This window comes from Arvicola amphibius, chromosome 9, assembly GCF_903992535.2.
Source record: "Arvicola amphibius chromosome 9, mArvAmp1.2, whole genome shotgun sequence".
Lineage (NCBI taxonomy): Eukaryota > Metazoa > Chordata > Mammalia > Rodentia > Cricetidae > Arvicola > Arvicola amphibius.
In genome coordinates, this window is record NC_052055.2 from 76456451 (window position 1) to 76482646 (window position 26196).

General features: G+C 37.8%; 1 protein-coding gene across 1 annotated transcript; it reads right to left on the reverse strand.

Moving 5' to 3' along the window:
• Window positions 1-1012: 1012 nt before the first annotated feature.
• On the reverse strand, window positions 1013-24652 carry Rhag (Rh associated glycoprotein). The gene is made up of 10 exons (XM_038343659.1): window positions 24508-24652; window positions 10575-10758; window positions 10220-10370; window positions 7674-7821; window positions 7314-7480; window positions 5466-5603; window positions 4478-4599; window positions 3458-3531; window positions 3042-3115; window positions 1013-1087 (listed from the first exon to the last, which is right to left on the reverse strand). The coding sequence occupies exons 1-10, from the start codon at window positions 24650-24652 to the stop codon at window positions 1013-1015; spliced, it is 1278 nt and encodes a 425-aa protein (XP_038199587.1).
• Between the last annotated feature and the right edge of the window lie 1544 nt (window positions 24653-26196).

The following is a 26196-nucleotide window of genomic DNA, read 5'->3' on the forward strand; positions in this document are numbered from 1 at the left end:
GGCAGGGCTCCTAGTCATTTGGACCTAGGTGCTTCCTGTTAAGATTTGAGGACTGGGAGATAGAAGAAAAATGTCAGAAAATGTTGCTTGATTTTTATAAAAACGATTTAATGTGGTTGTGTCAGCCACCATTTCCAAATGAAGTGCTTTAAAAGTTATACTATGCAAAGGTCACTTGATTTTTATAGTGAATATGTAAGTAATATATTTGAATTAAATATGCATTCAGTATGAGGTATGTATTTATGTGCTTATAATGAAAATGGATTTCAATAATCATATAAAAGTGAGCTAGAGACAAATACCTTATTTAGTAATAATATTCAATTATTCAAAATTTTATACAGATAGCTTTTAAGCTCTTATTACAAATAATAACCATAAAAAGAAATTAATTTGCAAGCAGCAGAGTAACATTACTATGACTGTTTTTAAGATTTAAAAAGGCACTAACTAGAAGATTAATATTGCTTTTTATTTACAAAGATTTCTTTCATTCTTGTAGTATAGATTCTTTACTATATCATTTTATTGACTCCAACTTTATTACAAGGGGTTGCAGCAGGTAGAGGAATGGACAAGAACAAAGTAATAACACACGTGCACAAAGACGCCATGATGAAAACCACTACTTTGCACGCTAACTTAAAACGTGGTTGATGTCTGACATGATCAAGGAATGTTGCTTTCTATGTTCTATGTAAATCTATCTCTTTTGCAAAATATCAAGAATAGAATGAAATATTTACTATGCCTCTAGCCATTTGCAAAGTCATTCTTCAAGTCTGGGATAGAACCCAATTGACAGTCTGCTTAACGGGCAATTTCTTGTCAACTGAGAAATCATTTGAACATCAAGAAATAATACCAGATATAAAGGCATTTTTACACTGGCCGTTTGGAGTCTGGAATGTATCTATCACTGTCTCTGGGTATGGGAATACGACACTTTTGTTTGCTTCAGCTTGGCTCTTCTCGGTAATACTGAGGACGCAGAGTTTAGGAACCATCGTTAGACTTCATGCTCCAGGTGATTGTGATTCGCGTGCTGAAAGAACTGAGGATCAAGTTCTCTGACCTTGGGAACCTGGGAGAGCAAAAGAAACAATGTGATACTGAATGCTTCCTCCCCGGGGCCTGTCTAAAGTTAGTACAGAAGCAAAAGTGTTTTCTATTGCTACTATCTAAACTTAGAAAATATGAGAAGAAAAATTATTTGAATTAAGGAAAAATAAAAAAAGCAAGTAATTGATCCCACTGACTCTGACTGCTTTCCCAGCTTTTCCCCAACAGTCTGTTGAAGCACCTGTCTCACTCAGGGAATTCAGGAAACGGTTTTGGGAGAAAGCAGCAGTGGAGTCAAAAGGCAGAATGTGGGGCTGGTTTGTCACAGGACCTGTGGATCTGTGCTTCCTCACAGCCTTCAGCCTTACATATTACAATTGCTTTTTCCTACTTGTGTATTGAATATAACACCTTGTGCTACTGACCAGTATTTTTTATAAGCATCTTAAAAAAATGGATATAAAGGAACCGAAATGGTTTTGCTAGTTAAATTCTGTTTGTTGAGTTTCTACTTTGAAAAGTATCATACCTTTTGATTTATATTACTTTTTACATATTTACTTTGTGTGTATGTGTGTGCTCACATAAGTTTATGTGTACCATGGTACCATGTACATGCAGGCACCCATAGAGGTCAGAAGAGGAGGATGCCTGGGAGCTGGAAGTAGCTGTGAGCCTGCTGATGTGGGTGCTGGAAACTGAATTCAGGTCTTCTGCAAGAGCACTAACTCTTTTTTTTTTTCATGTTTTATTTTTATTTTTTTTTATTTTTTTATTATTATTTCCATCTCCTTCCCTCCTCCTCCCCCCTCCTCCCCCTCCTCCTCCCCCTTCCCTCCCCTCCTTCTCCCCCTTCCCTCCCCTCCCCTCCACCCATACCTCCCCTCCCTCCCTCTCAAGGCCAAGGAGCCATCAGGGTTCCCCACTCTATGCTAAGACCAAGGTCCTCCCAACTCCCCCCAGGTCCAGGAAAGTGATCGACCAAGCTGAGAAGGCTCCCACAGAGCCCGTCCATGAAGAACAATCAGAGCCCAGAGCCATTGTCCTTTGCTTCTCAGTCAGCCCCTGCTGTTGGCCACATTCAGAGAGACGGGTTTGGTCGCATGATCCATCAGTCCCATTCCAACTGGAGTTGGTGATCTCCCATTAGTTCTGTCCCACCGTCTCCATGAGTGAACGCACCCCTCTCGTTCCTGACTTTCTCCCTCATGTTCTCGCTCCTTCTGCTCCTCATCAGGACCTTGGGAGCTCAGTCCAGAAGAGCACTAACTCTTAACTGCTGAGCCATCTCCCCAGCCCTTAGCTTTTTTTATTTTCTTCTAGTTAGACACACTGCCTTTATTCTTCTCTGTGAGTAGGAAGTCCATGCGGTTTTATCACACATATGCTGAGTCTTAAACAAAGCTGTCCTCCGTGGAACTGAGACAGGTGAATGGAACTCACCTCTTCCTAGGTACTAGGCAGGTGCTAAGCACTGTTATGTATTGTAAAAAGTTATAAAATTTCTGTTAATGCTAAGTTCTTTAAGGTTATTTTATTATAAGAATTCCTGGTGTTTATTTTTTCTATAAGTAAGCAAACACACTGGGCATAATGAATTTGAATCATAATTGGCAGCTTTAGGCTCTGCCTTAACTGGCTAGTTACCTTAATCAAAAAGACTATCAATCTAACTAGCAACCTGTCTAGTATTAATTCTAGCACCACTTACTTATACCTTAAAAAAGCTACAGGAAGGTTGCTCTGCGGCCCCAGTCAGGGTTATTAGAACCAGTCTGTACCTGATATTTTGCTATTAAAAGGCACAGTAAATTCTTGATGATTCTGGGCCATTTCCATTCTGGCTAGATGGGAAAAATCTCTTCTGTAACCAGCAGAAAGAACTGTGTAATTGTATGACTGGTGCTAAGAGTTTAGGCCATCTAAACCATGACAGAACTATCATTTATATTCTCTTTTTGAATCCTGTCCGTTACCTTCCAATAAACAGAATCATCAAAGCAGTACTCATCAGGGGGCTGATCCCAGATAGGTAACTTCAGAATTAGACCTGTGAGGGTAGAGGGAATACAATATTATGAAGAGGGAAGGCTACTTCCTTACTAAGTAGTTAAAATACTGTTAAGAAAACATCTCCTTTAGTTGAGGTAATTAACTGCCAGAACCTTAGCACAGTTTGGAATTGACCAACCAACTGTGTCTTAATCATTTCTCTGCAAAGTAAATGAAGCAATGGGGTACTGGCAAGAGTTCATATGTTATTATTCTTACTTTTCCGAGATAATTTTACAATGGTCTAGAAGTCCTGGTCCTTCCATGTTAACCTCCCATGTAGCCATGGTTACAATCATGTACCAGAAAACTCAACTAAATGTTTACTTTTGATGCAGACCTGTAACCAAACCGCCAACAACTGCTGAGCCAATGGAGGAACCCAGTGCTGCTGCCTGCATAGCCATGGTAGACCTAAGAGAAGAAAATATGTAGTCATTGGTTTTGCTTTTTTCTTTTTCTTTTAAAAATATTCTTCGTCATTCATTAGTTATGATTAATAAAGCATTCATCAAAAGGAATTTAGGACTTTCAAAAAATTTACCCTTGGTTTGGTTCACTCACTCACTGTCAATTGCACACCAGTTCTTGAATCTCTCTTCTAACAGCTCGGTGAGACAATGCTAAAACAATGTGACTACCATTGTTGACAAAGGTTTTTGTGCTGCCCGGACACACAGCCATTCCGTTCCAAAGAAACACACAGTGGTCTACATTAATCATATACTGGTTGGCCTATTAGCTCAGGCTTCTTATTAACTAATTCCTACATCTTAAATGAGCCCATTATTCTTGTCCATGTTAGCCAAGCGGCTTGGTCCCTTTTATTAACGAGGCATTCTCATCTTGCTTCCTCTGCGTCTGGATGATGACTGCAAACCGACCTTTCATCTTTCCAGAAATCTCCTATTCTCATTGCCCTTTCTATACTTCCTGCCTGGTCACTCTGCCTATACTTCCTGCCTGGGTACTGGCCAATCAGCGATTGATTAAAATACAAGTGACAGGATACAGACCATTCTCCCACAGCATAACATTTCCTCAGCACTTTAATTAAACAATTTTAGCGAAGTTAAAACGTGTAAGGCTGCTAAGCACACGGCAAGTGAACTTTGAAGATATTAGTGTCACGTGCACAGTGCTAGCTACTCTCAGAGAGGGCAGGTAGTAGAGTTTATAAAATATAAAGGGAGCGAGTCTGTGAAAAGAAGCTACTAGAAAAGATTCATCAACAGCATCCATGTCTCTTCAAGCCTGGACTGTTAACCCCACCAGCAGGGTCCCATTTCCATCATTGTGTATTTCCACAAACACAGCTGCGAAGCACAGGACCAGAGCAAGAAAACTGGTTTTTACTCACACTGTAGACTTTCCCAAGTATATGGCCAAAATGCTGGCAAGGCCTCCGAAGACCCCAGGTAAGCCGTGCAGGTTATGGACTCCACATGTATCTTTGATCATCAGTTTATTAGCTAACAGTGGCTAATGTTGTAAAAGGAAGGAAGGTCATTATCTTGTAAGACAGACAGAGCTCCGTAAGGATGTGGAGCAAACAGCTGTGTAGAAGAATATAGTTATAAGTTCTTACCATTGACATACAAAGCAGTGTAGTGTTACACATTACAAATGCATGGTTAAGATTTTACTACAGTGGACCAAATTGTCAGCCCCATCATGTCCACGTTTACTCCTTTTTAAAAATTTTGATTTTCTGATATAAGCAGCTAAAAACTACTTAGTAGCATGAATTCCAAACATAGTACATTAAAAAAAAAAAAAACTGTAGTTCTTACGTATGTTAGACTTCAAAGTTTGTTTACCCTGTAGGTCTGCTGTCTGCTACTCTCTATTCTCTTTCCTCATCTCTCCATTTCTGACTCTACTCAGAAGAGGCAATTTTATCTATGGCTCAGTTTTCCTTTGCAATTGAAATGCACCCATGTCAAACGCTTTAAGTACATTGGTGATCAAGCAGTCTTTAGTGACTGGACTGTAAGGAAGTGACTTCAACTTCTCACCTCTAATAACATCTCAGATGCTTCATCAGCACAGGAAGTCCACAAATAAACAAACAACAAAAGTAAAACATCCTCTGGAACTTCTCTAAAGGAATGAACATAATCCGCTACATTATCTTCATGCTAAATTACTAGTGACTAGTACCAGGTCATCTCCTGCCACAAAGTCACTGCGATGTGGCTGCAATGTGAGTGGCATCTCTGAAAGGAAGACAAGTGGCCTCCAGTGGAAGGCTTACAGGGAAGGAAACCCCACTGGCCCCACTGGTGGGACCTACGAAGACAGGGATACAGATTTAAGGTCTGGTCCAATACACCTGTCATACATACACTAAGGAACTTGTATCCAAGCACAGAGATGATCCCAGCAATGCTTCCAATGGCCATAGCAGCAAAGAGGGGGATTTCCATGTCTGCACATGTGCCCACAGCGACACCTCCTGCCAGAGTGGCATTCTGAATGTGAACCTGAATGGAGGCAGAACCATGAGTGAGGATGTGGAATGAAGCGATGTCGGAGAGACTAGAGGCAGACGGTGCCCAGTGGACAGCTGCGTTAGCCATTAGTTGAAAGACATTTTCATGCACACACACACACACACACACACACACACACACAAACACACACACACACACACACACACACACACACACAAACACACACACAAACACACACACACTTTTTTCTCTTTTCTTTTTCTTTTCTTTTCTTTTCTTTTCTTTTCTTTTCTTTTCTTTTCTTTTCTTTTTGAGACACAGTCTGGCCAGAAATGTCTGAGGCTGAAGAAAGAGAGCTCATTTCAGTTCACCAGAATTCTCAGAAGCCACAGTCTGCCTGGCCTACTCAGGGAGTTGGAAAATCTATCATCTTCAAAAGTAAACCTATGAGTATGATTTTTTAAAAAAAATATGTTTCTGTTGTCTCTTATGACACAAATTGTAAAGAATGAAAATGTGTGTTCTCAACCTTGCTTTAAATATACACTATAGGAGTTTCAGGAATGGGTTAATATTTAAGGGCACTGGTTGCTCTACCAGAGGACCCTGGTTCAGTTCCCCTAACCCACACAGTGACTAATGAATGTCTGTAACTCCAGTTACAGGGGATCCAATATCCTCTTCTGGCCTCCATTGGCACTGTATGCATGTGGTGCACATATATTCTTGCAGGCAAGACATCCATAAACACAAAATAAAAGAATAAAAATACATAAATCACACACATACATACACACACACACACAGAAAAAGAGGGGGGGGGGGGAGAACAGCATTCATTTCTGCCCTGCATTGAAAAAGAGAGTGCTTGATTTGAGCTTTTATTTTTATTTTTCTCTGTACAGCAGTTTTTTTTTTAAATCCCAAAATAGGCAAGCCAGATTGAACTTAAAAAAAGATGTTATGTTACTTTTTGACCACAAAGAACTTGCAAAAATTGCTTCAGAGACGTTTTAGATGTCCCTCCTGTGTATCCCTCCCTGACATCTCAAACAAACATAGTAAAATAGAATGATCACTACTTCAGCGCTACCAAGGATCTTCCTTAAATTTTATTAGCAGGCAACTTGGCATTTTCCTTTTCTAGAGTTCTATTTGGATTATTGTTTCTGTTGTTAATTTTTTCCTTAAAAGTCATACATATATACAATGAAATATAACACCTACCCTTTTCTTATCCCTTCCAACTTCCTGTCATTCTCCTAACATACCCCTCTCTACTTCACTTCTTTTTGATACTCCACTAAAGCCTGTTGATGCTGCTCATACATGCAAGAGTGTGGGTCCATCCCCCAGAGGGAGGGGAATTTACCAGTGACTTCACAGCATAGCTATCATCTTGGAACACTTGGATTTGGTAAAAAGAACCAACACCCACCATCTTACTCCCGTGTTCTACTCTTTGACAAGTCAAGTATTGAGGGAAAATTTCTATGGAGTTAAGAGCAGTTAGTTTTAATATAAAAAAAGCCCTTTATGTGTGAATTTTAAAACTGCAAATTCCTAGACTTTGAAGTGGGATAGAAAACCAGTGAATGAATAAAAATATTTTCAAAAACTTCTCCGAAGTCTGCCATTTGTAGTTTGGTCTGGTAGCCCAACTCCGATGCATACTGACTTTCTTATCCGAGAAACTGTTGACTTTAATGAAGTTTCCATTAGTTTAATATTGACACTTACCATATCCAGCCTGCCTCGGCGTTCAACAAGGCTGGACAAGGCATAGGCTACGATCACACAGGCAGCAAGGGACAAATAAGTGTTGATAATGGCCCTGTACTGTTTTTCCCCAGTTACAGCAATGGCTGAATTAAAGCTGGGCCAAAATATCCAAAGGAAAAGTGTTCCTGTAAATCATAAATGGTATTAGTTATTATAGGGATGATCCTATTAGGGCATGATTTGCTCTGGGAATTGATACCTGTGATTTTAGACAGAGGAGGGATTACTGACCCACCATTAAACAAAGCGATCTCCAAAAGAGGCCTTCTGAGCATCTTCAGGTACAGACAAGCAAACAGGAAAATTCATTTTACTTACCTATCATGGCAAACAAGTCAGAGTGGTACACAGATTCTTCATTTTTATGTTCCCATCGGAGGCCAGGCCGATATAAGACACCTGCTACAGCTAAGCCAAAGTAGGCTCCAAAAGCATGGATTGTCATTGATGCCCCAGTGTCAGAGGCCTGCAGGGAAAAATAGCATTTGCATGGATGGAGGTGAAAACGGGCCTCTTTACAGGCAGAAAGACCATGAAGTAATCGCTTAGGGGAGATGTTAAAAAAGATAAAATGAGGTAGTTAAAAAAAAAAAAGAAAAATGACAAGCTCTTGAGACATGCAAAAGTGAAGAACTTCTTCTGATGTGGGGGTAAAAAACTTACTAAATATCCATGAACTTCAGGCTTATAAAACCAGGATGTATTATCTACTTAACAAAATTGTTTTGGTGCTTACATGAGACCACATTCCTAAAGAATCAGGTCCTTACTGGGCATGTAGTACATGCTAGGCTATTTCAGGTTTGAGAGAGGCTCAGTGAACCACCATGTATTGTACTCAACATGAAACAGAAATGATTCACATTTATTTGACTTTGCAGCTAAAGTTAATTTAACTACAACTCAAAGACTTGAACCTTAAAAGGACACTCTATCCCCTGGTTCTACATCCTGTTATATGCTAGATGAAGACCAATTGAATTCCAATACTGACTTTAGGAGGCATTTTGTTCCCTTTTTGGGATTCTATATGAATTTAAAGTATTCTGTATTTTGTACTTCTAGAGAGAAAATTCAGGATGCTCAGCTAGGAGCAATTCCTATTGCAAACCACAATAGGAAAGCATCACCAATTTATTTAAAATTTTCAAAGTGGTGCAAATAGAAGAATCTCCCGGTTCATTCCATCTTTGACTAGACAAGGATCCAGGGCCCTTAAAGTGCAACTTTATTGGTTTGAGTTCAGTCATCACTGTAGGACATACATGTTTTCAACTTTCAGTTTTGCTGAACACTTACTTCTCTTTACCATATGGTTTCAGGAGAGTGATAGGTGACCATTAGTTATATTTGAACTTTACAAACACTATGTAAGTCTGTGTCCCTCTATAAATGCTCAGGTATTTGTAGCAAAGCAACCCTTCCTATTTCCTTCTCGGAAACCATCAACTCAGTCCTCACTTAAGCACCTCATAGAGCCTACAGGGCCTCTGTTAATCTTGTCTTACTATGGTAGCTTCACCAGTTTCTGGACAACTTTGCTCATCTTCTGCAACTCGTCCCCCCCCCCCCCTGACTACCAATGAGCTTCTGTTCTTGAGCTTCCTTTGGCATTAAGGACATATCCCCTCCTTAGTGACCTGTGAAACTCCAATATACTAGTGCCATTGTCACTTCCTCAGACAGCCCCTTCCTTGCTTTTTACTCTGTACTCAATAGCTTTCTCAGAACACCCATTTCCCACTATGCGTTTTCCGTGTCTTTGAGTCAGTAATCATGCTGTAGTTTACATATGCAATGTTTCCTGAAGACTCATGTGTGGGATGCTTGGTCCCCAGTGCAGTAGTATTCAGAGATGTGGTTTTGGGGAAGTGATTGCATCATGAGAAAGATTTTATGTCTTCAATAGATGTCATTGTCTGAAGGGTCTGTAACTGAGTGGGCAATTAGGACGTGGTGAAACCTATACGAAGCATGTCTTGAGGAGAATGTCCCCAAGCCCTTTCTCCTGGCTTCCCACCTACCAGGAAGTGAACTGCTTCACTCAAGTGCAGACCACCCATGTGAAGGATCTGTCTCCTCTGGGCCCGGAAACAATGGAGACAAGGGACTAATGACTCTGAGCATGTGAATCAAAGGGTATCTTTCTTACCTTAAGTATCTCAGATGATTTGTCACCAACAGAAATTAGTTTAGAGTGGATATATAATATTTGATTTTTGTCAAACCCACTATACTTTAAGCTCTGTAAAGACAGAAACCTTAACTAATTTTGTTTTGTTGGTAAAGCATCAACATTTAGAAAGTTCAAATATTAGTGCTTGAATCAAATATTCAATACAAGTATAAGTAAAAGAAAATGTATATCAGTGTAGTCAGAAACTGCCTACTTATTATCTTTGAGAGAATCAGTAACATTTTCATGGAGAAGAAAAAAATTGAGCACAGAGGAGGCTTTATACGGTGCTATTTACATAGTCATTTAAATATAAGTGGGGATTAGTTATTGCTAGGCAACACCGTGTAATAAAATGAGTGACAGAGTTAGGATAAAGTGGTTTAAATCCAGATTCACTCAAATGGGTGAATCAATTAGCACCTGTGATCATTTGACGGTGGACTTATAGTAGTAACAATGACACCTACCTTCCTTCTATAATTGAAGATGAGAGGAAATAAAATACAACTGCCCCTGCCCCATTTTACACTAAGCACTCCATGGGTAGCGGTTATTTTTGTTTTTTAACTATTTTGTCTGGAAGCACTCCGTAGAGATTTGCCCTTATGTAGAGTGGGCATCCAGGGCATGTGGTGGCCAGAACTGATAGTCAGAGTTTAGTAAATACATATTTTCTTATCCTTACCCGAAACAGGCTAGTAACCAGATGTTCATTGCCAGCAAAGACAGCAATTTCTAGAATTGTCATGATCATCATTTGGACGGGGCTTGTTTTACCCAGAACAGCGCCAAAAGAAATCAGAACAGTGGCTGTACTGAAGTCTGCGTTTATCATACTGAGGGTGCAAGAAAGAATAAATAGAGTTAAGAGTGAATTGGCCATTTAAATAGACTAGTAAATTGTAGCTTTTAATGGGGCACTAACCCCACTCATGAGATTTTTGCCTTCAGATTTAATGATTTCCCAATTTAGGAATTAAGATTTCAAAATGTGAGCTTTGAAGGTGAAGGCACAAGTATTTATATTCAAAGATACTCACTTTTTGATTCCAATGTGAAATTTCTGTCCTTTGTCATGGAGGAGTCCCTGCACAATCGTGCCCCACTGAAGGCCCAGAGCAGCGAGAAAGAGGTTGAAACCAATACCGCTGAAGCCATATTTCTTCAGGAAGGTCATGAGGAAGCCAAACCCAACGAATATCATGACATGGACATCTTGGAACACTGAAAAAGAGGAAAGGAACAAACAAAAAAGCTTTGAACAAAAGAGCCCAAAGGATAGTCATTAATACTTTTCAGCTGGAACATGCTTTCATCTTTGCATAAAAACTGCAAAAGGAGATCCCTAATTGCTTTGGTTAGTTTCTTTGACAACACAAGTTTGAGTTATCTGGGGAGAGAAATCTTGATAGAGAAATAAACCCTTTTTCTGCTGTTTCTTGATGGAAGGGGTTAGGGCATCTTTAGCCTTTTCCCCCCTGAACTTGGAGTGACGACTCTGCATATAAAAGACCAAGTAATGAAAGTCCCATGGAGAAACAAATATTTGAACGAGCTAGTCTCCACTTTACAAATTTATATAATAGTATAAATTTTTGGCAATTTTAGCCAAACAAGAAAATAGCTTTGTAGCATTTTTAAGTCATCCCAAATCACTGAATCGACATGCAAACTTTTTCCTCTTGAGGATCAAATGCTTGACTTCTCTGGAGTTCATGTCTTAGCCCTCCCAGATCTATTATGTGGCTGTACAATGTTGGGCAGGTTCTGTAATATCTGGGATCTTCAGTATTTCATCTGCTAGATTGAAAGCCCCTACTTTACAGGCTTATCTCTGGTGGGATGACTTGTTTTCAGAGGACTCACACAGTTCAAGCCAGTCATGATCAAATGTAACATCATCAATCCAGACATTTGAATAATGAACCATATAAAATCAAATTTTAGCAAAGAGATTAACATTGTTATAGGATTTTTGTAGACTTTCTTTTTCTTTTTTTTTTTTTGTCTTACTGGTTCCCTCATATATTATGGTTTCTGATTTTGTGCTTTTGTGGGGTTTGTGTGTATATGTTTCTTGTGGGGATTATTTTTGGTCTATTTACTGTTTGCCTGTTTTTTTTTTTCTAAAGAGAAAGAGATGGAAAGGGAATGGAGTTGTATGGGAAGAGAATTGGGAAGAATCTGGGAGGAATTTTGGGAGAGGGAAGTGTGATCAGAATATATTGTATGATTTTTTTCAAGTAAAAGAAGTAAACGCCATTGATAATACTGAGTATTGGCAATCTCTTACTATTCAATTTTATATATCCAAAATAAACCGATTAGACAAAATCAGAACCATGCAAAAGCAGAGAAAGTAAAATGTTTAAGTGATGGTTGGGCATTAAATATTGCAGCCAAGATTTAAACAGAAATAGGCACACAGAGATGTCTCAGAGAAAGTTGACATCAGAAACCAACTGATTCACAAAATGATAGAGCCAACATTTGAATTCAGCTCTGAGTTTTCCCATTCCTTCCTTATTTGAGTAAGGTAGGAGTGTCAAGACACCCCAAGCAGAACATTGGCTTTTCAGCTGTGCAGAGAGTCCTCACCAGATGTGCCTGTTCCTCCATTCTATAATCAAACCTCCAGGCTGAGTGGGAGACCCTGCTCTCCATTCAAGCTTGCCTACTCTGGTTGAGGTTGCTAAGCACCGTCAGAGTCACTCTTAGGCAGGCTTTTACCTCCCAGTTGCCCTGGCTTCCTTGATGGCAGCCTTACGTTCATTCTGCATTCATTTTGGAAAATGTTCTTGTCTTGGTGGGAGCCATGGCTCTTTCCCAGGTTCACTGGAGAAATTCTCCTTTTTGGGAAGGAATGGACTACCTGATGTCACAGAAGCCATGTTTTAGAGCCCATTGTGGGATTAGACAAGGCCCTTTTCTTCCCAAATGTGTCTCCTGTTGTTACTGATCTTCATTGTATTGACCTCATTCTGTACTTTTCCCGGGAACACCAGAACCTGAATAAGATACTGCTAAATAGCTGTCAACTAGTATCAATCTCTGAAACATTTGAATATGTGACCACGTGTATACTTTTTTAAAAATAGTTGTCTTACACCACCATTTTTCTTTTATGTGTTTATATTTGATCATAGACTCCATTGGAATGCAATAAGAAACACAAAATAAAACAAACAAAAAACTTGCATGACTTTTCGTAAGCATGACTTTGCCAAATCTTTCTAGAAATGTGTTATGTCTTCTTTCAAGGGAGGTTTGGGTTAGATATTGACCAAATGGTCTTCTAGTCTGGACTTTTGTTTTATTTTGGTTTGTGGCTGGAAGCCCAAAGCTCAGTTCAGTGACTTATTTGTAATCGTAATGTTAGAATGGACCACTACAGGTTTATTTATTTAGTTTGTTTCTTGGTAGTTGCATATGTGAATATACAATGTATTTTAGCCATATCAGAACTCCCTTCTCTAAGTGCTTCTTATTCCTTTTCTTTTTAAAATAACCCATCCCATTGATGTAGGGCACGTGGATCATGGGCAACTCACTATGGGTCACAAATGATCAGAAAACTGACTCTCCGCTATGGACCATCAGCTGTGGGTAGCTCCTCAGTTGGAGGTGGGAGACCCTGTGCCTGATCCTTTTATGCTGTGTGTTGACAGGATTAATCTTAGGTAGGCATGTGAAGGAAGCCATAGTTGCTGTGAGTTTAAAAGTACAAATGTCATGTCCTGAAAACATTACTTTGCAGTAATCTTGCCCCTCTGGCTCTTATATTCTTTCAATCCGCTCTTAGGTGATTGATGCTCCCTTTCAGGGAGGAAGGCATGTGATACAGATGTCCTACTCGGATACTTTATTGTTGTTTTAATTCAATATTCAATTTTTCAACATCTTTTATTTTTTTCTTAAAGCTTATTTTTATTCTCATCTGTAACCTACTAGTTTTAAGCTGTTCAGTAACCAACTCATTAAAATTATTTTATCAAAATTTTTAATGTTTCCCATTGTAAGAATTCTCCTGCAGCATCTCTATTTTCATTCCCTTCTATGGAAAATCAGACATTTTATATGTGGCAAAGGATTTCGTGTTTTGGTTTACTTCGTGTTACTGGTTCCTGCCACAAGAGGGCATAAGCACTTCATCTGATATTCAAGTTGCTAAGGCACTAATGGAATTTGAGGACTGATGACAGTTCTCTTTAATAGCGCGCCAGACCAAAGCAGGTTAGGTAGTCAGGATTGCATTGGAAGCTTATGAAACCTGGCAAATGCCCACTTAGGTTTGTGCAGCAAGGCTCTGCCTTTTAAACAATAAAGTGAGCACTTTGTGTCCAGGAACTGGGTTTTATTTAGGGGTTTGCAGGTTGGAGAGGTTATTTTGCAGACAGTTTTAAGAGTTTCCTAGATGTCTCTCAACCAGTGGCTCTCTGCATAGGTCTGATTTGTATGAAAGTGCATTCATCAGCATTTGGGGGCATATTTCGTTGTTGCGATCTAATGCGGTTCAGTAGTCATGCTATGTGCACAGCGCATAGGAGTTTTCTAGTTCAAAATGTGCCACTGTTGAGAAACTCTCGTCTGAGTCAGATCATGAAAGGTTGTAGAGCGGTGCTATAAAGATTGCTTTTTATTTAAAGTGTGTGCTTGGGGGGCACTGAGCAACTGAGCAAACTGATTCAAATCCCTTCTCAATTCCCACTTAACAAGATATCTTAGTTAGTGTACAAAATAATGGTTTTATCCCAACATATTCACACACACACACACATGCACGCACTCATGCACGCACACACACACACACACACACACACACACACACATACAATCACTGTACTTTGATTCCTACTCACCCCTACTACTCTTCCCTCCCCCACCCCCACTCTCTCCTCCCCACAATCATCTTTCTGCCTTCTTCACACTAATTTAGAAGAGGCCCCATTACCCCTTTCTCTCTTCTCTTCTCTCACCAGTTCCTGAGAACAAAACAGTGTTTTGCTTTTTACTTTAAATATTTTTCAGAAACTTGACAATAGGAAATGGGGAAGCTGAAAGGTTATTTGACTTGCTGTTTATCGTAGAAGGAAGTCAGGACAGGAACCCAAATAGGGCAGGAACCTGGGGGCAGGAGCTGATGCAGTGGCCATGGAGGTGTGTTTGCTACTGGCCTGCTCCCTGTGGCTTGCCTAGCCTGGAGCCCAGGGATAGCCCTACCTAAAATGCGCTGACTGGGCCCTCCCCTATCAATCATTAATTATAAAAATGCCTTACAGATGAATTTTATGAAGACATTTTTTCTATTGAGGTTCTTCCCTCTCAGATAACTTCAGCTTGTGTGTCGAGCTGACATAAGACTAACCAGCAATGATAGTTAATATCTTGTTTCATTTGAATTTTCTGTTAGCTGAGTGCCCTTGTATATTCATTAAAATTTCCTAAGCCTAGGTTTCCCCATTCATAAAATGGGAGCAATCTCACTGTATAAGACTCTCCACATGTCTGGATTTTGGTTTTGCTTATCTTCTGATGTCTCCAGTTCTTGAGACACATTCCATGTTAAATAAATGCTGAATAAGCAAATTAAATTCATGAGTGCATAGGATAATAAGTTTTTATACTTTATTACTGATCTGTATTAAGAAGATACTATGCTCAGGGTCATCCTTAAAGGAGGATAGAATATTCAAATATTTCAAATAATTAAACTGATTTTTTTGTCTTAGTAGATGTATTTTGTTGGAGATTTTAATCAATCTGCACTTTTTTCTTTGTTTCTATGTCTTTAAGCTGACAGTGAGTTTTGAAGAGTATCTCAAGCAATGGCTTCAAACTCCACAAGTTGTTCAGAATAAAGGGAAAGAAGTATTTCACTGAGTCTTTTTCTTTTAGATGTTGGTTGACTCTGAGCTGGGGAAGACCCCACAGTTGACAATGTGCATTCTCTATGAACACAGACTCTTGAGCTTGCTTCCCCAGAACCCACATCAAAGCTGAATGCAGCAGAATGTGCTGATAAACACAGCTCTGGAGTAGAGGAGACAGAAAATTCATGGGTGCTCACTGGATAGCCAGCCTCATCAAGGATTCGCAGAACATAAGGTGGAAAAAGATCCAGACAGATGACAGACAATGACAACGTTTGCCCCCCACTCCTTCTTTCAAAAAGGAGGAAGGCTGATGCTAGTGGAGATCAAATATTTGTTATTGTCTTTGTTGGAGACAATAGGCGTATGTTGATAGATGAATCCTGCATTCCGAATTGAAAGTTGATATTTGGTATATAATGCAGTAGTTTGACCATAGACCTTAAAAACAAAAACAATACAAAACAAAACGAAACCCCAGGACTGGATTCCAATTAATCTTCCTTCTACTAAACATCTGACTTTTGGAAAACTGCTTAATAACTTTAATCCCAATTTTACAAAGAAAGGTGTTTCTTTGTAACCTGTATGAGTAAATAAGTGCTAAATTAGCCCTGTACCTTGGCCAAATTTAACTTTGTTCTGGTATTACTATTTGAAATTTATTTATTTTTATTTGATGTGTATGTTTGCCATCATGTGTATCTGTGTGACACATGCATGCCTAGAGTCTGTGGAAACAAGAAGGATGCCCTAGAACTGAAGTTAGCCCTTTGCAAAAACAAGTACTTTCAACTACTGAGCAATCTCTCTAACCACTATTTAATACCTTTCAGTAATTTCAATTTTGAAAGTCTATACATTGCTTCAAACAAAGGGTTTGGCTTTGAGGTTGGCACCAAAAAGCTGACAGGATGCAGACATCATCTTCATCACCATCATCTCCACCTCCATCCTCCCAGTCACAGCCATCACCATCACCATCATCTCCACCTCCATCCTCCCAGTCACAGGCATCACCATCACTATCACCATCATCTCCATCACTCATTGCTAGCATCACCATCAACAGCAGCAGCATGAACAGCAGCATACCTTTCATTAGTGTTAATTTAACAAAGTTCTATTTTTTGTTAATTCTGTTCTGTTTTGTTTTCATGTTCTTCTTGCCATAGGATATATTACAAATCCTGATAATCTAGTAATTTAAAATATAATGACCTAGCTAAACCTATAGCACCCAAACCAAACAAAATGAATTGAATTCCCCATTTTCTTAATTTATATGCATTTATTTTTTTCTCAGAATATCTTCTTTGTCTTACACTGAGCACTTCTTTTCCTGGAAATCTTCTAGACCCCACTCAAGAATTAATCCTCAAAAACAAAAAACAAACAAATAAACAAAAAGAATTAATCCTCTTCTCAGTGCAAGGCTGCACAGCTATCACCTTGTCCTTTTACTGTATTTGTTTTTTCTATATTGTTATCTCTCTTTTTTGATATTTATTTATTATTTTTCAAATAGATGGAGCACAGCCAACTATACATCCCTTCAGAAAATATAAGGCAAGTCTGAATATAAAAAATGATATAGTGAATCTTATATAGATACATAATATAAGGTACATGACATAAAAGAAGAAACAAAAACTTTTGGGGGGGGGAAGTAGGAGTCAAAGGGGACCAAAAGAAGGAGAATGAAACGGAGACCATGTCTATCCCTGACCTCAATACCCTGCCACATACATGTGAATATGTACTCCATCTGTGGGCATATGTGCATACATCTAGACAAACATGATTGTATGACATGTTCTTCTGCTGTGTGAATAGCTTTTTTCTGAAGTTACTTCTTGCCTTCATAATTTCAACTTGCAACCAAGTTAATAATGTGTCTTGGGACTATGTAAGAATTTGCTATCTTTGTGTGTACTCAGTCTATTTAAATTTAATTTGCCTTTAAGGAAACACTGTAGGGCTGAACACTTGGGAGGCAGAGGCAGACAGATCTCAATGAGTTCAAGACTAGCTTGGTCTATGAAATGAGTTTCTGAGCAGCCAAAGTGAGTTCTCTGTAACACAGAGAAACCCTATCTCAAAACAAACAAGCAAACAAATGAAAACCCCCAAACAAAAACAAAACAGAACACTAAAAAACAAACAAACAAGAATGCTGTATTCAATTTTTTTATGCAATCAGCTTTTACAATCTAAGCTAAATGCATAGCTTTAATTAAAAAAATATACTGTTCCATGTTTCTGACCTGAAACAATGTGTCTATGAATGTTATGGTAATCATTTATGGAAAGGTCCAACAATTTGAAAGCAACCTTAAAGAAAACATATATCCCATAAATGCTGGAGTCAACAGGTGGATATAGGTTGATAATACCAATGTGAAGTTTTTAGTCCTATTCTGGGTCAGTGGGGTCAGTAAGGTAGCTTCTGTTGTGATGGTCTGAAGGAAAATAGTCCCTATAGGCTATTCTTTGAATACATTCTTTGAATGTTTGGTTCCCAGTTGGTGGACACTTGGGAAAGAAAAGGAGGTGTGGCCTTATTGGAGGAGACATGTTACTGGGGGCAGACTTTGAGGTTCAAAAGTCCAGTCTCTCTTTCTTTGTCCCTCTGTCTCTATCTTTCCCCCTTCCTCTGCTGCCTTTGGATCAGGACGTAGCTGATCTCTGTTATTTCTCCAGCACCATGTCTGCCTGCCTGCAACCTTGCTCCCTGTTGTGATAATGATGAACTAAACGTCTGCAACTGCAATCAAGGCCCTGATTAAATGTTTTATTTTATAAAAATTGCCTTGGACATGGTTTCTGTTCACAACAATAGAACACTGACTAAGACATTTATACAATTCTGTTAAAGATTTCACATACAAGTTGGACAATACAAACCAACAGAAGGAAAAGAGCCCAAAAGAAGACACAAAAATCAGATATCTACTCATCCACATGTTCAGTGAACTAATCTTTTCTTAGTAAATAGCATTCTTAGAAATTATCTTCTAACCATCTTCAGATATTACTTTTCAAATATGTTAAATATTTAAGAAATATAGTAAAATGAATATATACATGCATACACATACACACAATATATATGTATGTGTGTGTGTATACATATGTATGAAATATACCTAAATTTATGTTAGCAATATTTTCTAGATTTGCTTTTTGTTCATTCTACAAGAAGGGGTATATATATATATATATATATACCTTTACTCAAAATCTTCAGCATTAGTTGCTGTGTATTTTTATGTCTTTTTAGATCATTTAAATTTTGAGCAATCTCCCACTTGCTTTCTATTGGTGGTTTTATTTAGTTGTTCATGTAGCATGTCTCATAACTTGGACACATTTGGGTGTGTTCTATAATTAAAATCATACTAAGAATTTTATCAGAGGTATTCAGGTGTACACTACCCATTGAATCCACTGTAAGACAGTATTTGCAATTGTGAGTTAGATCACATGGTTAAGCATATACTGCCAGATCTTTCCATTAAAAATGTTTCTTTGTCTTGTAACTAACAGGGGATCTTGGCAGTGATTTCTTCAGACTATGTAAATGGAGTATTCTCCATTGGACTTCTCCTAGTGGCTTCAAAATTCATTCACGGCTTTGGTGGCATAAGCTGGCACAATGGTAATGCCAAAATTGTGATTTTTCTATATATCATTCCTTAATATCTTTTAAATTTGCATTTTCAATTATCTTAATGAAAATTTAGATAAATTCTAAATTTTTCATTCTGTCCATCTCCATATCTGCCTCTCTGTCTATCATCTATCTATCTATCTATCTATCTATCTATCTATCTATCTATCTATCTATCTATCATCTATCTATCTATCATCTATCTATCATCTATCTATCATCTATCATCTTTCTCTCTCTCTGTGAGTGTGTGTGTGTGTGTGTGTGTGTGTGTGTAAAATGTGTACATGCTAAAGCATGCAAGTAGATGTCAGGAAACAACATGTAGGAATCAGTTTTCTTCTTCCATCCAGGCAGGTCAATCAGTTGTCAAGCTTGATGGAGCATCTTTCTTGTCCCATGTTACTTTTTTATATTCAGTTGGTATTCTCTTGTGGGGAAGGTGTTCTTCCTTCTTCACTGTCTTCCTTTTATATAAAATTTCAATAGTTTATTCAATCCTCTTTCACTCTCTACTACTATCTTACTATTTCTACCATCCTATTTATTCTTAATTAGAATTAATTGGTACCCATAAGAAGCTTTTAGATTTCTTTGTTGTGTTTCCATTTGTCTCTAAGCACTTTGCTTACTTTATACTATTGTGGCTCCAATTTTCTTTTATTTTAAATTTTATTTATTTTTATTTTATGTTCATTGGTGCTTTGCTTGCATATATGTCTGTATGAGAGTGCTGAGTCTCTCGGAAATGGAGTTATAGACAGCAGCAAGCTGCCACTAAACTCTGATCCTCTGGAAGAACAGTCAGTGCTTTTAACAGAAGAACAATCTCTTCAGCCCCATTATTGCTTCAATTTTGGATGAACAGTTTCATGTATCAACCTGAAGGGAGTAAGTTATTCTGTAATTAAAATTTGAGGTTGAGTTGTTCTTAGTGCTCCCAGTCCTTGCATGAGGATGGAACTGTTCAATTTAAAGACAACACTCAAATTTGGCAATCTAGCATCATATTCTTAGATCATGTATGACAGACTGTCTTCATTCATAACAGTAAAAGAGGGCAACAAGCAGTTCTCTGGGAATCATTAATATTGGAAGAAAGAGTTGTTCATTGCCTGTATTCTGGTGAAAAAAGGAAGTGAATATTCTCAGAATAAATGTAGGAATAGATTACAGCATGTAATTCTAATGATGAATCATAATTTTAAATCTTTTGCTAGTCAGAATAATTTTGAGTGTTGTATAAATCATTTGGTACTTTATACCTACAGTGTTTCCCAAGGACAATCCACAGACATCTGAGTGCCCAGGAAATACATTCAGAAAGTCTGAGAAGACAAAAGTCTTTTCATGACAATTTTTTGAAGATGCCATTTTTCCTTTTCAGTGCATCAATATTTCTAAAGATGGTAAAGATGATAACATCTAAGCCTCTGTGTCTTCAGTGCAAAGAAAGCAAAATTACCAAGTGGTCAGATTATTTACGGGATTTTCCCCCACTGTAAATTTGCAGGAAAAATGCCAGGTTCTCTAAAGAATTCTTATGTAATGAAACAATGAAAGTTACTGACTTCATAAATTAATGACCCCTTCATATATGTCATTTTAATATTTTGCATGAATCAGGATGATGCCAAGCAAATATATGTATTCCTGAAATGGAATGGCAGAAGAAACCACATACTTTTGTGATTGTTGAGATGTGTACTAAATTAGCTTCTAAAAAAATAGAAGGTAATTGTTATCTGAAAAGAGACTGTTCTGTGATTTATAATTCTTCCTCATGTCCTTAGCAGGTATTTTTTTTATAAATGAAGAAATGATAGCTATGCTTTCATTGAGCTGGATAGTTTTGTTATTGTTTTGTCATAAAGCCTTTCAAGAGCCTTGAAAAGAATTCTAAATATAAGTTTAGAAATTTGTATCTGCTAAACTTATTGATTACTCATGACTTCTCAAGGCCTTCCTAGTAACATTTTTGGTGATATAAATAATAAGTAAATGTTGCAAGGCCCTGCTGATCAGATGTTGCAGTCTTCCATCGCCTGGCAGCTTTCTGTAAGCTTGGTAACAGAAACAAAAGCTTCCTGATCTCTACCCAGCTCGTGTGGAGGATGTCTTTAGGCCCAGGTTGACCCCTGACATAGTTACCTGCAAACTCTCTTCCCTTGACCCACATGGTAATTATGAAGGTGCTCTAGCAATTTTGATAGGATCTTACTGTCACATACAAAACCTTGTGATAGGAGTGTGCCTCTAATGCAAATTAGGGTTTGTCTCCAGGCTCCCCAATACTATATATTTCTTATACTCTGAAAAAAGTTGAGCTGATTCACTGAAGTCTGTCTCCTGGAGGCCTGTCTCCATTTGTGCTCATGGGCTGTGTACAAGTTTTCTGTCATCTCTTTTGCCTCTTTCCTTTCTTGGACTGACTATAGACAGTCTGAGAGGGAAGGTGGACATCCACAAGTAAATAAGTATATATTTTATATTTTACAACGAAGAGTGTCAATATTTATATAATATATTGAGTTAATACATCTTTCAAATGAACAAGGTATTAAAAATACAGAATGTTCAAAATTATGCGCAGGTACTTGATCCACTAAAAATGAAAGTAAAGGATTTTAGTGTAGCAAAATATAAAAAGATCATTGGTGTGGTTCAAATGTCAATTAGGCAATAAGACCTTAGCATTTGCAGAGTCTCTTAATAAAAGAACCATTCCTTAAAGGCCCTTGTCTTCTAAATCCAGTTTTCACTATACTCTTTCCAAGCTTGACTTATCAATTTATGTCCCTTGTCAGAATGATAAACATCTCTTTATGTGTCTTAGAAGCCAAACATACAGAATACATAGTATTGCAAATTAGCATCTCAGAAGCACAGCATTCAGATTTGTGACAAACTTCTAAGGTATGTTTAGGAATATGTGCCAATTCAAGGGTCACATGACATCACAACTCAAGAATCCCACGGTGCGCAAGCCTGGGAAGAAGCCTATACTCCCTCCCCCCACCTTCATGCTCTGCACTTAAAATGCAAATTGGCACCTTACTGTACACATTTGTGAGAAAGTAAGAAGCTTGCAGAACTCTGACTGAGAGCTGCAGAGGAGCTTAGTAGGTCTTAGGAAATCCTGCCTTCTTTATCTTAAATCCCAGCACATGGCACAGTGCATCACATCAGGAGAGTATCCAGATGTTTATTGATTTGACTTGAATATGGTTTCCTAACAATGGGTATTAACAGTTTGTTTGTTTAATGAGTGATATTCATACATAAGCTTTCTACACGTCAATTGTTTGGAATTTAGAGACAATGAATAGCACAAATCATGCCGTTTCTCGGACCATTCTACAAACCACTTTAACAAGGGTCGTGCTGCTCTTTGAGTTTGTTAGAGTTTTGGGGTGAGGATCACCCATAGAGAAAACAGATTTAAAATAGTACATCCAACAGGGAATGTACAAAGACTGACCTATAAGATAATTTATATAATTTTAGGCAATTATTATCATCTAAAACACACACACCTAATCTCATCTCTCTGGTTGCTGAGACAAACACTTCATGAAAATACACTGTGCCCATTTTGTCTGTACCTTTGCTACCTAGTTCCTAAAGCCTAGAAAATTCTTTACAAAAGCAGAATGGTGATATTTTCTTAATGTTTTATAATGCTAATGGATTTCCCAGTTCTCAGCAAATGACAAGAATGTTGTAATTATTAGTATATATTTTTAAAGCAATGTTTTGTGACATAGTCAACATATTACTTATGTAATAGGGTATATATGTTACATGATCATGAATATCAAGTCAATTAATAGACCCATCACCTCTACATAGTTCCAGTTATGTATACATATGTGACAAGATTTAAGATGTATGGGCTTTGAAAATTCTACTTATAAGATACAATGTTAGCTCTCATTGGCAGCCAGTAAACAAACCACCAGAAATTAATAATCATTATTAATGTAGAGAATAATTAACATTTTTAGTTACTTTCTCCACCTTGCCTTTTACCTCATTTTGAACTGAAATTTTGCTGAGAATCTTTGACACCAGGATTGAACTGTGGAAATTATTACATTCCTAAGTTATTTATATAATTTTATTTTAATAAAATTGATCTTGGAAGAGTGTTTTTAGCACCTTGTTTTGTATATTGTCTTGCATTCTTTTGCTCCCATGTACAGTAAAGTGATGTCTCACTGTAATGGAGTTGCAATTGATCATGTTTGAATACATTTTTGTAGTGCATTCTTGCTGCTTTATTCAGTGAACTAATGACTGAAAAATACTATTGTATGTTGTCACCAAAATTTGAAATGATTCTATTTCTTTTATTTATCTCTAAATTGGAAAATAAAAATTTTGTCAAGAATGCTGTCAGGTATCTATGAGTATAAAGGCAACTGAGTTCAGAATGTGGCCTAGGATCCTAACTCTACCCTTAAATTTGACTTTTGTAGTTTGCTGAGTCATCCTTGGTCATAACTCATAAATGGGAAAGCTTCTACTATATTTACTCCTGAAAATATAGGCATAAAAGCAGTATTTTAAGAAGTTTAAACAGGTATTATAAACAATAATAGCAGTTGCTCTTTTAAATGATTTAAAAATTAAAGTTGTTTCAGCTTCATTTAAAAATGTAGGAATAATGGTGTACCTTATCTCTCTTTGAAGATGAGCTAATGACTGTGCCAGGCTCATAATAATTCTCCAGCAAATGGTACTTACTGTATATTAACTATTCTATAGTCTGCTTTTTTTGAACTGGAAGTTCAATTGTTCTTTTTCTTCAGTCTCTGTTCTCAGTGAAGGACTCTATTTTTAAATTAAAAGTTCACCCTTTTCAATCCAAAAACCAAAACCAAAACAAAACAAGCTGTCTTTTTTCTTTTAATTCTACAAACCCCAGAATGCATGAATTAAAACTCCAGTAACCTCCTTCATCTGCCTCAATACCCCGTCTTTTATCTAAGGACCCACGGTGAATTCTGCCTCCCCCTTCTTCACTCTATTTAGCCTTTGTCTCTGGGCTACTTTTGCTGTTGGTTATTTATTTAAGAGAAGGTGACCAACACCCTATTTCTTACAGAATGAGTAAAGAAACCCAAACAATAAAGATGGTTATTTAGTTTAAGGATTTGATGAATTTGAAAAAAAAGAAGACAAAATGTTAAGTTTTAGTTGATTATTCTGACATTTGAACACACACAGATCCTGTCCAAACACTTTAATCACAAACAGAAGATAAGAATGCCCTAATGGGGACATATAATACCCATGACATTCAATACACTAGACAATTCTAAGGATACTTAAAAGTGCATAATAATAATATTATAATATTTAAATATTTACAGTCTGAGACCCTGAAGATCTGAAAGGAGTATAAGAAGTAAATTGCTTACTTACAGGGATACAACTGAAGAAATTGGTCCGTCTTTGTGGATCTTGTAGCATTGACCTGCTGGGTCGTCTCGTATTCAACAAATAATCCAAATAAGACAATTATAATAACTTCCAGGCCTATGGCCATGAGAGAGAATTTAAACCTCATGACTGTGGCGAGGGACAGAGCTGCAATGAGGGCTTCACAGGCTGTGTTGGGCTGATAAGAGCATGGACTGCTTTGTGTGTGAAATTAGGTTGCATCTTCAGAGTTCAGAACATTCCAGATCTCTCTCTCTCTCTCTCTCTCTCTCTCTCTCTCTCTCACACACACACACACACACACAGAGCAGAATGAGAAGAGAGAGGAGAGAGAGCTTGAGAGAGAGAGAGAGAGAGAGAGAGAGAGAGAGAGAGAGAGAGAGAGAGAGAGAGAGAGAGAGGAAAAACAAGACTGGTTAAAATGCTGTATTCACTGGAAACATAATAAGTTTTGAATGCTGAAGAGCACATTACATAGATTAGAAGAGGCTACTGACCATACAATTGTAGAATGTTTTGGGAATCAAGTGATATACTGTATATGTGTCTAGAATTGTATTTAACCTCATTTAAAGACGTTCTTCAGTGCTTATTTTGTGCTAATACTCTCCCAGGCTCCCATAAAACATATAAATTTAAACAAAATAGAGAATTGACCTTATAAATTTCCTTGAAGGAAATTGGAATTTGAGAAGGCAGAGAAATATAGGCAAGTGATTGTATATAAAACAAATGCAGAACAAAAGAATAGTTAGCTATATGATATATTCAAAAATGACCAGAAGAGGTAAAATTCTCATCACAATTCAGTGAATGACAGACAGAGTTGGAAATACTTAGTGCCCTCAATTGGATGTATGTACAAATATAACAATTATATGCGTTGTTGAGTTATTGTAGTGCACTCTATAAAGCATAAAATAATCAAAGAGAGAATGACCTTAACAGGAAGATCTGTTATCATGACTATTGTTATTACTGAGTTGATAAGCAATTCCAAACTGCCATGTGGATGGAAGACTTTTTTCATCCCACCTGGAATTGTGCTTCATAGTAGAGTAGATCTGTTTTTGAGAATAAAGAGATAGCCATTGAATAAAATTACTGTCTCTTAACCCCATTCAAAAAATTCTGATACAAGCTATGGAGGGAAGTACAAATGCCTGCTAGATCATTCATAGTCTACATCGGGACAATCACTTGTTGGTTTTACAAAGCATAGTCTGGGCTGCTGGAGGATGGTTCGGTGGGTAAAGCATTTGCTTTGCAAGTGTGAGGACCTGAGCTCTGTTGTGAGCATCCACATGCCAAAGTGGGGACATGATGGCATGCAACCATAATCCCAGAACAGGGAGGACACAAGTGGGTTTCTGAGGACTTGTTGGTCAGCCAAAACTCCAACCAAATCAGTGAGAGATCCTCTCTCAAAACGTAAGTTGGAGACCCTACAGAAAAAAAAAACCCCCAACAACCCTAGTTGAAGCTGATGTCCACATTTGACATGTCCTAGCACACATGTGCACATATACATGAACAGATACATGTGCCCAACAGAGCCAGTACATGTATGTCTGTGCATGTGTATCTATTCTCTTAACTTTTTATGTGGTAGAACATGAGGATCTCAGGACTAAAATTATTTCTGAGAATTTTGTAAATGTCCAACTTGAA